At 38.1% G+C, this 12076-nt stretch overlaps 1 protein-coding gene across 8 annotated transcripts in view; it reads left to right on the top strand.

The window, feature by feature from the left end:
- Positions 1–12076, top strand: part of NBEAL1 (neurobeachin like 1) — an 80156-nt gene that overhangs the window by 27368 nt on the left and 40712 nt on the right. For 6 of the 8 annotated variants that reach the window (XR_011680357.1, XM_071434771.1, XM_071434768.1 and 3 more), the window contains exons 9-17: positions 290–596; positions 1789–1895; positions 5255–5341; positions 6772–6855; positions 8360–8458; positions 8560–9140; positions 9784–9916; positions 10475–10594; positions 11744–12047. Coding sequence is in view for 7 of the 8 variants with exons in the window: in XM_071434771.1 (XP_071290872.1) it covers positions 290–596; positions 1789–1895; positions 5255–5341; positions 6772–6855; positions 8360–8458; positions 8560–9140; positions 9784–9916; positions 10475–10594; positions 11744–12047 (1822 nt within the window). In the remaining variant the exon portion in view is untranslated. The remainder of the gene's footprint in view (positions 1–289; positions 597–1788; positions 1896–5254; positions 5342–6771; positions 6856–8359; positions 8459–8559; positions 9141–9783; positions 9917–10474; positions 10595–11743; positions 12048–12076) is intronic. The other 2 variants (XM_071434774.1, XM_071434772.1) reach the window with 1 other exon arrangement.

The following is a 12076-nucleotide window of genomic DNA, read 5'->3' as shown; positions in this document are numbered from 1 at the left end:
TTATAAGAATGTTATAACACATATTTAAATTGTATTTCCTTTTCTATATAAGCATTCCCTTTGAAAAAGAGAGCCTATTTAAGTGAACAAGATGGGATGCATTTCATCTGTAGCCATCAGCATAATCCAAATAGAATGTTTCTTAGTTATTTAACTGCACAGCATTAGTGGATGGAATAATGCATATTGCATGGTTCAGATAACTCAAGTAGACACAGCTGGCTTGAAGAGTTTTAAATTCTTCTAAATTTATTTTTCTTAATCATTTTTTTGCCTTAATGGGTTTCAGAGGAATGCTCTTCAAGCAGTATCCCCTGCCACCATGGAAGTCTTGATGCGTGTTTTAGCAGACTGTGACAACTGGGATGACAGAAACCCTGAGGAAGTGAGCAGGAAGGCAGAGCTGACTCTGAAGTGCCTGACAGAAGTTGTCCATATCCTCCTAACCAGCAGTTCTGACCAGCGCCAGGTGGAGACAAGTACAATATTGGAGAACTATTTCAAGTTGCTTAACTCAGACCATTCAGCCTTACCTAATCCAAGGCGATGCAGGCAGTGGGAGAGCAGATTCATAGCACTGCAGATCCAAATGCTGAGTGAGTACACAGTTCCTTTCAATAATTCTGAAGCAAAAAATATTGACTTGGCTAAGCAATTGAAAAATTTCTAACATTTCTTCTTAGATATTTCTTGTTTTAATTATTTACTGTCGTAGTTGAGAGGGTCACAAAACAAAGCAATGCTCCACTTTCAGGAAGCTTCAAACCCGGTTTTATTACAGCATGCATGCTATTTATACATTCTTACAAAGCTCATAAGTTTACACTTTACTCATAGGTCAGGAAAGACAAACAGAGAGCTTATTGGAATAGGCAGTTGTAGGTTTCTCTTATTTATCCTTCTCTCTTTCTTGGTTTCTATGTCAATGACCTTGGTAGAAAATTCTTTCAGGGGTAAACATGGATCCTCTTATCACACTCCTTTCTGGTTCACAGAAGTCACTGTGAAACCTCTTCCACAATTTAGTAATAAAAAAACCAGAAGAAACCATATCAGATTGCTACCATTTAACCAGTGTCAAGGTTCATAGGCCAAAAGTGTCTGTTGAAAGAGAAAAACTTTGCTAGGCAAGAAGTGAAGCTTATCAGTACCTTAGTAATTGCAGAATAAAACTGTTCTGTAATAAAATAGCTATGTGGTGTTGTTTTGTGATAGTTTGATTTTCAAATGGCGTTACTGTAAACATTGGCCAGAAGTAATAGTCTGAAAGAGTTGGGTATAAATTTTTGGGTTAGAATTCAGGGCTTTGAATTTTTTCCATTTTGATGTTCAGCACGGGGAATAAAGGTGTTTCTTTTCCCATACTTCCAAGAAAACTGAAGAATAGTACTGTGGCCATGGAGCATGCTTACACTATAAGGCTGCTGTAGAATGCAGAGTAATTGCTTGTTGAGGAAAGAAATGTTCATGTGCTGTAAAGAAAAGATGATGCTGCTTATGTTCTCACTATTGGAAATGACTTGAAACAGAGCCCCAAAGCAATCAAAGATATTCATTTGGTAAAATTTCTCCATAATATTAGTTTGTGGTAGTCTTTACAGTGTCAAAATGTTTAGCTTTAGGCCTAGTGATTTGTTCTTAAAATGCATATCATTCTTGATCAAAAGTGCAGATAATATGATTTGTATAATTTTTTCCTGATATGTATTATGGAATGTGCAGGAAAAAATGCTTGATGGATTTGGGATGTGTTTTGTCTTTGATGCCAGTTCTATTTTAATTTTATAGATACCATCACAGCCATGTTAGACTGCACAGATAGGCCTGTTCTGCAGGCAATTTTCCTTAACAGTAACTGCTTTGAGCATCTCATTCGACTCTTGCAGAACTGCAAGGTAAGTTTTCCCTTATCAGCATATTTTTAACAAGCCCTGCCTTGTATTATTACTAATGAGGTGGAGGTGTCTCATCTGCCTTGTGGTTAAAGCAATGAATACTTTGAGTCCTGAGCAAAATACCTTTGCCGACCCTGCTCAGTCTCTAAAATCTGTTACAATCTTTGAATTACTGCTGAATCTTTTCCTACCTATTACAATCTCTCAGATGTCAGACTTTGAGCTAAGCACAGTAATCTCTTATATGTCTGATTAAAAAAATCAATCCCACCTGCCTTTTTATTTGGCTTTTTGTTGTGGGGTTTCATTATTTTGTTTTGTTTCTCTTATATTCTATCACTGGATCATTAGGAAGTCACTTAACAACTGCTGCCAGATGAAGGTCTGAATTCTAATTTCGGAGGAATGTTTTTCCATTTAAAAAAATCTTTCTGATGTCCCATTTTAAGTCTTTCAGAATATTTGAATCCTGTGTGTGGCTGACATAAAATACGAGCTCTAACTGTTAAAAATGCTCCTCAATTTTTCCTTTTCTACATAGGATCTAGGGTTTTCATCTGAGCTGCAAATGGTCATAATTTGCAAACTTCCGCTGATTGCACTGATTTTATTTTTCCCTGTTGAAAGAACACAGATATGATGTAACTCTGCACTATTTCTTTTTGTGATATGTTATTATGTGATATGTTAGTGACATAGCTGTTTTGAGCTCTTCTGATGTTAGATAATTTAATGCTAACTACACTGTGCAATTTGTTTCTAATCTGTTTAGATTTTGGATTAGAATGTATTTCAGTGCAATGATGTATTAAAAATAAATGTGTTTGGATTATGTCCTAATTGTAATTATAATTAGAGGCAGAATGCCAACTGACTTGAAGTGTTTTAAATAGTCTTTAGCTTTATTATCTCCTTCTGAAAATACATTGTTTGACCTTTCCATTCTTCTCCTGCGTTTGGGAATCTGCCTGTTTTTGTACTAACCTTGTGCTTGATAAGAAACTCCTTTTTTAGTTTCTTCTAAAATCATCAGCAGTGTGATGTTTACCTCTTCATGGAAACTCTTTGCTGTGTACCTGCACTCATAAACAAGTGGTGGAATTTAAGAAAGCGGGAACAGCTGATCTATTTTTTCTTGCTGTTTTTATTTTCATTCTGCCTGTCTGTATGTTACAAGATATGCTCTTTTAAGGTTTTTTCCAGGGGTACAGACTCATATATCACTGTGTTGTTTTGAGATCAGTGCTGCCAGTTTGGTACACAGTGTGCTTTTTTAGCCTTTCACAGGCAAAATACCCCCGCAGATGAGAAGTGGGAGAGATAGAGGCAGGGCAGGTGTTGCAGTATATTTGTACTTCCAAATATACTGTGTCTCCATTCTTTTTCAAAGCCAAATAGCAAAGATTGAGTTAGTTTTGGAATTAGCATTTCTCCTTATTGGCTGGGGGCGGAGATCCTAGTTCTAGATTTTATTCCTTATTTTGTGAAAATTGCTACTGGGTTCCTAAGCAAACTGTGTGTGGAAAGCATGTTCTGCATTTCTGCAGAGAGCATGAGAGTCCATACACATACCTGAAATTCAGGAAGCTATTGGATCTTCTGCAAACTTGAAATGCAAGTAATTTCTATGGAAAGGAGGGGTAAAGCAAATCCATATTTCTGCTCTAGATATCCCAAAGAACTTGGGGTGTTCAAGGTTGTATTTCTACTCATACTTCCTAGTCATTTGCAGTATTACAATCTTCTAAGATGTAAATCCTTTTTTTTTTTCTTTAATGTTTGCTGGTTTTAAGGCTCATAGGCAAACTGTCTTTCCTTAGCTATGCTTTAGGGTTAGAGATCTACACAAAAGCTTTTCAAAACTGCTTGGTTAAATTTTGATGATCTGAATGTTGCTTTTTGCCAGTGATATCCAAAAAGAGGGACTGTAATTTAGAGGTATCAGGAGGTGCTTATTCTGTACTGAGAGTCATTTAACAATCTGGTTTGTCAGTGCTGAATCTTTTCTCATCTGTTTAACTATCTCAGAGGTCAGACTTTGAGCAAAGCACAATGACCTTTAACAGTATGTCTGATTAAAAGAAAAAAAAATGTGGTTTTTTAACAGCTTTTAAATGGAAAAATTCAAACCGTATAGACTTTGTAAAAAGAAATCTATTTTTCCTTTTCACATGCCTTATGAGAAATGAGCAACTCATACCAAAAGTTTGATGACATTTTTATTTTTTCATTGTCTCCATTTGCTTTTGTTTAATGTTCTTATTCTTGCTAATGTTCTAGTCCTCTGAGACATATTATAGTTACTCTGCATTGTTGAGTGCTCTTGACTGTGATGTACCTTTCAAAGTGTTTCTAACAATGTGCTTTCACACCTATGTAAGTCAAAGTAATATCTTCAGTGTTGTCCTTTGTTTTAGCCAAATTTATGGAAGTTGATTTCTTAGGTTGTTCCTCTTCAGGGAGACTAAGCTAGCAGATAATGGAACAAAATGTGTGTGTGTCTGTGTGGGAAAAGAAATGCTTAGGTTTTACCCACTGGAGGAAAGGTTTTACCCACTGAAGGAGAGGGTTTATATTTTTTTAAAGGAACTTTTAAAACATTTTGATCAGATTTTTTTTTAATGCCTCAATAAAATCTTAAAACAGAAGGAGGTAAATCTTAGTTCTGATTACGTTACATCTAAATTTGGCACACAAATTGACTGCAATTGAATATGAATTTGGGTGAGTTGGAAACTGTCAAATTCAGGTACTGACTAGGAATTTAGCTACTGAACACAGAGCGGTTCCTTACTGTTCATGCAGTATGGGTGTATGTTTGATTTAAAGCTATTTGCAACCTGTCTGATCCTCAGGATGATGGCAGAGATATTTTGCCCTTCTTCCTGTCCCAAAGACTGTGTGCCCCAGAAATTCTGCTACTATGCTGTTTGAAGATGAACATATTCTGTCTAGGTATCTTCAGCTTTCACCTAGGCTGAAATATAAGTGGAAAATGATGAAACATTTGTATCCATTTCCTTGTTAATGCCCCACTCTTGTCTTTATTTCTTACAAGTAAATTTCTTAGAACTCTGTCATGTTGCATATTGAATGAAATCACAGTTGCTAAGCCAGAGATGAGTACAAATTCCAGATAAATCTCTCTCTTTGTCTCAGTGATTACATATTTTCTTTTTTTTTTTTGAAAAAAAAAGTAATTTTTTTTTTTGCAAAAATACAGTGTAATCATCAGTATTTTTTCCCTGCATTTTTGTTTTTGTATGTGAAATACAAATCTAAGGCAGCCTCCACAGATTTGGCTGCAGGTAACTGTTTAATGCAATTATTTCCATTATTCTTGTCTCTGTTTCTAACAGCTGTTTTTAAATGCTAACAATAAAGTGGCAGACAAGAGTGAGAAAGACCTTACCAACAAATTACTGACAGAAATGAATGAGGACCAGGTACCTACCTAAATTGTATTTTGCTTCAGTTGAAGTCAAGACACAATCACAGGAAAATTGATTCCTGTGCTTCACCTTAATCATCCTCCTTAAGCCTTCTGCAGCAAGATAAACTTTTGATGCTGCAGAGATCAGCATTTCCTGTCTCTGGAAAATGATTTTTCTGAATAACAGATTGAGTTCAGCCTATGTTTTATTCATCTGCTTCAAACTGCAGATATTGGCAATAGAATGAGCATCAGTTATGCTTTTTTTAAGGAAAAGGTGAAGCACATGAATGAGAGCCAAATTAATTTTCTCAAACTGGTGGTGATTCTTTTTCCCCTCCTTTTCCTCTTTTTTGCTCTTTGTCTCAGCACTGTGGTGTTTTGGATTCTGGGGCCTTGTTTGTGAATCTCAATGGTTTTGTGTTTGGTGTCCTGGTTCTTAGCTTGTCATCAAGAACAGATGTTCACAAAACAATGGACAGGCTGAATCAGGGAGGTAGGAATAGCCTGTTGCTTTGCTTTTCCCAAATACTGTGGAAAGTTACAAATGTCAGCTTTTGTATAAATTTTATAGTAGAATTATTTGTTCTGATTAAAAATGTAAAAAAAAAGCTGAATACAAGGGATGGTTATTTACAAATTGTGATTTTTAACTAATAGCTCTGGCTTTTTTGGACACAGCACAATGCTCTAACCACATGTAAATGTTTCTTCACATCTAATAATCTGATTCTTGACGTTTCACTTTCAAAATATGTCTGAGGTGCACATCATATTTCAGAGATGATGAAACAGTGTTTGTTTGTACAGTGTTGCTAATTAGGTTTACTGATGGATACAAAAAGTGCTCCAACATTTTTGTTCTTAAAACCATCGTAGAAATATCAATATAAACAAGAATTATAGAAAAAAAAACTCAAAAGGTTACTTAAATTGGAGAGAGAGGTGTTGAATCAATGCACTGAGGCTATGGGTGAGGCAGCCACCTAACTGTGCTGGTGTGACTTATCTCTTAGATTTTGGGGGTGTGTCTGTGCTGCATTGGTTTGCAGGGCCTTGGATGGAGAATAAGTCACTTTATATGAACTGCAGATGCTGATTTTCCAGCAGCACACACACTGCAAGAGATTTCCTAATTGTTTTCCTCCCTCCCTCTTGAGGTTGTCCATTAGACGCATGAGGAAAACTTGTTTGTCCATCAGAATATTTGAGGTGCGGTTTGTGTTGCGAATGCTTCTCTCCTCTTGAAGTCTGTGGTTAGTTGTCTACTGTGATGTAATTCCTTGTAGGCTGTGGGGTTTGAAATTTTGGCTGGTGGGGAGATGATTTTTGAAGCATGTTAGCAAACTCTTGGTTTCCCTCCTGGCAGGAGGGCATAGCACAGATTTTGGAGCTGAACTGTCTTTGCATGTGTTATATGACTTCTGTACCTGCTCCTTTCAGGTGTTTCAGGGACACCTGGACTCCTTGGCAGTGTCAACCATTCAAGCCCTCACAGCAGTAATGCACAAGTCTCCAGCTGCAAAGGTAACAGTGTCTATGCACAGGGCTGTTTGCAGCTTCTTCATCTTGTTTCCAGTTATACCTTGATGGATCTTGCTAATGGAAATGAGCAGATTGTGCTCACACATTCATGCCAGATAGGAATAGCTGATTAGCATTTCTTATCCCTTTATATGTGTCTAATGGCTGAACACTGAGCCATCTTTCTACCAAAACTGGAAGATCTGAGTATGCTGGCAGTTGGAACCTCTGTAAAGAAAGGACATTGTTACTTGTCTCATGAATATATGGGGTAGACTTAGTGGGTATTTGGAGGAATTTTTCAGGCAGCTGTTTGTATTGTAGTTTTATAAGGCTTTAAAGCAAGCCAAGACTGTATTGCTGCCAGATGGTGATTATGCTATTGCCCTGTGCCCTTCCCTGGTAGTTATTCTTGTCATTTGGTAAATGGATAGGTTGTGGTTAGTTTGTGATTATGACTGGAAGCTGAGCCCATGGAAAAACAGTATATTTATTCCTGGGTTGCTGAGTTAATTGAATTCAACCCTTGGCTGAATGATTCCCTGGACTTGGCACAGGTAAAGGGATGTGACTGTCCACTGGAGGATAAAGGAGGAGTGGGAATCATTAATTTTTTTGCTACTTGCAGTACAGCCTAAGGGAGAGACAACAGGATCTATTATGCTCCTCCAGAGCTTTACTGAAGGTGTTTATTTCTCCACTGACTCAGGAAAGCCTGGGAAGAGTTGTGTGTTGGAGATGGGGCCTAGCTGGGATTCACAGAGAAGTCAGAGTTTTCAATTGTACTTCTACTGCAATATGTGTATTTTTTCTTTTCATGTTTACCTAAGTAGTCACCTCACTTCTGCTGAAAGATTTATTCTTTTAAAAAAGTCATTTCAACACAAACTAGAGCCAGGAGAAGAGTATCCATTCCATATGATGTGTTAGCTGTTTAATAATTGAACCATAAATGGATACTACCATTTGAACTTTGCTGGTTGATTTTTTTTTCTTGTAAAATCAGTTAGTTTTCAGGAAAACTTCTGTGGAACATTTCTCTAATTTTTTAAAGTTTTTAGGATAGGTGGTTTTTAATCTGCTCTATGAAAGTTTTTTACTGAAACATTAATATTTGAATACTTCTGTGTTTCAGTGTAAACATTTCAAGCTATAGTTTGCACTAAAAAGATGAAAAACTAAGCTCTTTATTCATTGTGATATTATTAACATTTGGATTATACCAAAGTAGTTATATTCTTTTATAGGTAATTAATAAAATAGAACTTTGAACTGTTATTTATCTGTGTGCTCCAGTGAAATGCTTCTCATCTGCAGCATTCTAGAGACATAGATTGAACAGGTTATCAAAAATAGATTTCTAATCTGTAATTATTACATTCTAATTATTATGTGTCTAATATTGCATTAAACTGTCTAAATTAAAAGTTGCTGGTCTACCTGCTGCAGTAGACAAGCAGTTTTTGTGCATTTTACTTGTTAGTGAGATGGGAATTTTTATCCTCAGGAGGTCTTCAAGGAGAGGATTGGGTATGCACACATATATGAGGTACTGAAATCACTGGGTCAGCCGTCACGGGAATTGCTGGAGGAACTCATGAATATGGTGAGCTGTGCTTGCTTTGAAGCAGAAATCTTTCATCTTTCAACAGTACTTCTGGCCCTGTCTTATTGTGTTTCATGTCTGAGTTCCCTGCTGTTTTTCAGGCTGTTGAAGGTGACCACATGGCTGTTGGGATACTAGGCATTAGTAATGTCCAGCCCTTATTGCTGCTGATCCAGTGGCTTCCAGAGCTAGAATCCCACGAGCTGCAGATTTTCATCTCCAATTGGTTGAGGCGAATCTGCTGCATTGACAGGCAGAGCCGTGCCACGTGCGTCAACGCAAACATGGTCATCCGCATCATCGAGACCCTCAATTCCCACTCGGTGCTCCACTGCACCTGTGCAGAGAACCTGATTGCCCTGCTGGGCTCCTTGGGGAGCCAGTCCATGGGCTCAGAAGAGCTGCTGCAGCTGGTGCGGCTGCTGCGGCCGGAGGAGCCGCGGGGCGCGCACCCGTACGTGGTGCCGGTGATGCGCGCGCTGCTGGCCATGGCGCGCAAGCAGGGCCTGGCCAGCGCCCTGCAGTACTTCAACCTGCACCACAGCATGGCCGGCATCGCCCTGCCCGCCATCCACAGGTGGCCGGGCTCCGCCTTCTCCTTCAACGCCTGGCTCTGCCTCGACCAGGACCGGGTGGACCCTGGCACGACTGGCAAAAGCGGCAAGAGGAAGCAGCTGTACAGGTACAGTTACTGCTACAGCCTGCAGGGGTGGGCCATCTGTGCCCTCTGGCGTTTGGTACCGTGACATGTGCTGCTTCTGCTTAATTTCATCAAAGGCAATACTTAATGCTTGGTCTGGAAAAGGGAGAGCTTTCATCGGTCATCACAGCCAAGTTCTGTTACAGAACTTCAGTGTGGTTTCTCTGTTGTAATGTCTTGTCATCTGCAGTTTCAACATCCATAACTCCAAATTGTGGGAAGGTTCATGGCTTAAACGAAGCAAGATTAAAAACCAAAACCCAATCCCTCCAACCTCCCACCCAAAACCAGAACAAGCTTTCACACAGTTTGTTGTAAAGGTCATAAAGTCTGGATTTGTATAAGTGCACAAGTGAGAAGGCACCTTCATGGTGCTTAAATAGTGCATATTGACATGAATGCTTCTTGATGTAATTTAACTTCTTAGGTACTAATAGAAGCAAACAAAGTGTCTTTTTGGGTTTTTTTTTTTGTTTTTTTAGTTTTTTTTTTAATAAGAGAAGTAACAGCCACATAGTAAATATTGCACCACCACCAAACAACTTGAGTGGATTGTCTTCTTAATGATTGTATTGTTAGGTGGTAGTTTTGATGAAGCAAGTCCTTGATTGTATGTCTTTTGTAGTTTTTTTACAGGAAGTGGTATGGGGTTTGAAGCCTTTATTACATGCTCAGGGGTATTGGTGGTTGCAGTGTGCACAAAGAGGGAATATGCAACAGTGATGCTGCCTGACCATTGTTTTTTTGACTCTCTCTGGGTAAGATTTGATACTGACAAACACTTTGTTTAGGATTGTATTGTTGCCTCCAAAGTCAAAATTGTTTTTTTTTTGATCATTTAACAAATAGTCTGTTTTATAATATTGCAGTAATTCATTGCATAAGAGCAGTTTTAATCTCAAATAATGCAAGCAATTTTCACATAGATTAGTTATCAATTGAGCTAACTTATGCATGTGTGTTAGGCATTTTTGTTGATTAAGTTTGTTACAGCATTAGAGGTTTTTATATTAAATTAAAACAGGCATAGATAGCTGTGGTACTGTTTCTGCCTTACTTTTTTCTATTCCCATGATTAAGAACTGGTGTGCATTACTATGAAAGAGCTGTATCTTTCTCTTCCAAAACCTGTTTTTATGTAAACATTACATTTACTACTTTGAAATAGAATCAGCAGGTGTTCTTGTTATATTCTTGTTGATGGTTTGGATTTATTTTCTTAAATGCTTTCCTCCAGCTTAGTAGAGATAAAGTTAAATAGTTTCATATAGTAATTTCACTGCTCTTAATAATGACTTAATTATTTTTTATTGCAGCACAACATAACTATTGTCCACGTGCCTGGAAAGAGGCCCTTTGGTCAGAGCCTTGTGTATATCTATGTCAATGGACAGCAGAAGGTCTCTGCCCCACTTCGATTCCCTGCTATGAATGAAGTAAGTTCCCTTCTGAGCCATTGCCTGGTAGGCTGAGCTCTCATCCAACAGTGAGTCTTCAGACTGCTGCTAGTAATGTTCAGCCATGGATACTCTCCAGAATTATCCTTTTGGAGTGTAACTAACCATTAAGTAATTATTGTTTAGTCATCTCTGTTTAAAAATAAAAACGTCTACCAGGTGGCATTGATTAAATAGTGGGGTTTTCCTCAAAATAATTGCTTGAGTATATTGACATAATTTATGATGACATCATCATAAGTGGTATCTCTACCAGTAGGATTGATGTAACAGTACTCAATGGAGAATATTCCCTGTTATTTTCATGTATTTTTACTGGGTTTTTGGAATGTTTCCTTAATGTGCTATTCCTTATTCCTTTAGTAACTGAATAAGCACTTTATGTACAGTTAATCTAACCGTTTTGAATGTATACACATTTAGCAATACACTAGCCATCAAAATGAGTGTATGTCATGTTTAATCTCCTCTGTAAGCTTTGTTCCTTCATTTTGGGAAACAAATTTATATTAAACTGGGTATAACACCCAACATTCTTCCCTCTTTTCTAAGTTCTAATTTGATATTTGTTAAGTATGTTGAGAAAACAATTAAGTTGGATGCTGTAATGGTAAAATCAGTATAAAACTTATAAATGAGAGGAAGTGTAGTTTTCATTTCAAGATAAAACTCTGGATTTTGGCCAATCTGTAGAATAAACATTATAAATCTCAAGGTAACTAGAAATAGGGCAAGTAATCTTACCATGAGAGCATCTGTTTGAGTGGACTAAGTGATACGAGAAATGTGCAGTAGCAGGTATGCTGGGCTAGTATTTTGGAATATAATCCAGAAGAGGAGTATTTACAGAGGGGTATCAGGAGCTGGACCTCCTGCTGTGCTCCTGCCAGAGGTCATGCAGCACTTGAAGTAATGCTGCAAATTGCTCTTAGTTGGAAAAAGGGTGTTCTTTCCGATTATGAGAAGTATATGCTCTGGTTTTTGGCCTACTGTGATGGATTGCTTGGCAGAACTTGTTGCTTGGGGTTTCATTTATTTTGTTCAGATTTGCTAGATGCAGTCTTCAGATTTAAAGCAGAGATTTACAGTATGTGTTTTGTTTTCTTTCTTCCATGTATGACTCTGCAGTCTTTCACTTCTTGCTGCATTGGTTCAGCTGGTCAAAGAACAACAACTCCTCCTCCCTCTCAGATACCAGATCCCCCTTTTTCCTCCCCAATCATGCCCCACCGGACATCGCTTGGGGGCATTCTCGCTCCAGGAGCTTGGGGTGGGGTGCTTGGAAAACCAGAGTTCATCACCAAAATGATCTCAGCAGGGACTCAGGACAGTGAATGGGGGTGTCCAACATCTTTGGAGGGCCAACTTGGATCAGTTATTATCTTTCATGAAGCACTGCAACCTTCTCAGGTGAAAGCATTATATTTAGCAGGTGAGTGGTGATTGTACTGGTTTTAGCAA

The sequence above is a fragment of the Agelaius tricolor genome, unplaced genomic scaffold, assembly GCF_023055355.1.
Source record: "Agelaius tricolor isolate 1412-34295 unplaced genomic scaffold, bAgeTri1.0.p SCAF_10, whole genome shotgun sequence".
In the NCBI taxonomy this organism is placed as follows: Eukaryota; Metazoa; Chordata; class Aves; order Passeriformes; family Icteridae; genus Agelaius; species Agelaius tricolor.
This window is presented reverse-complemented; position numbering and strand designations above follow the sequence as displayed.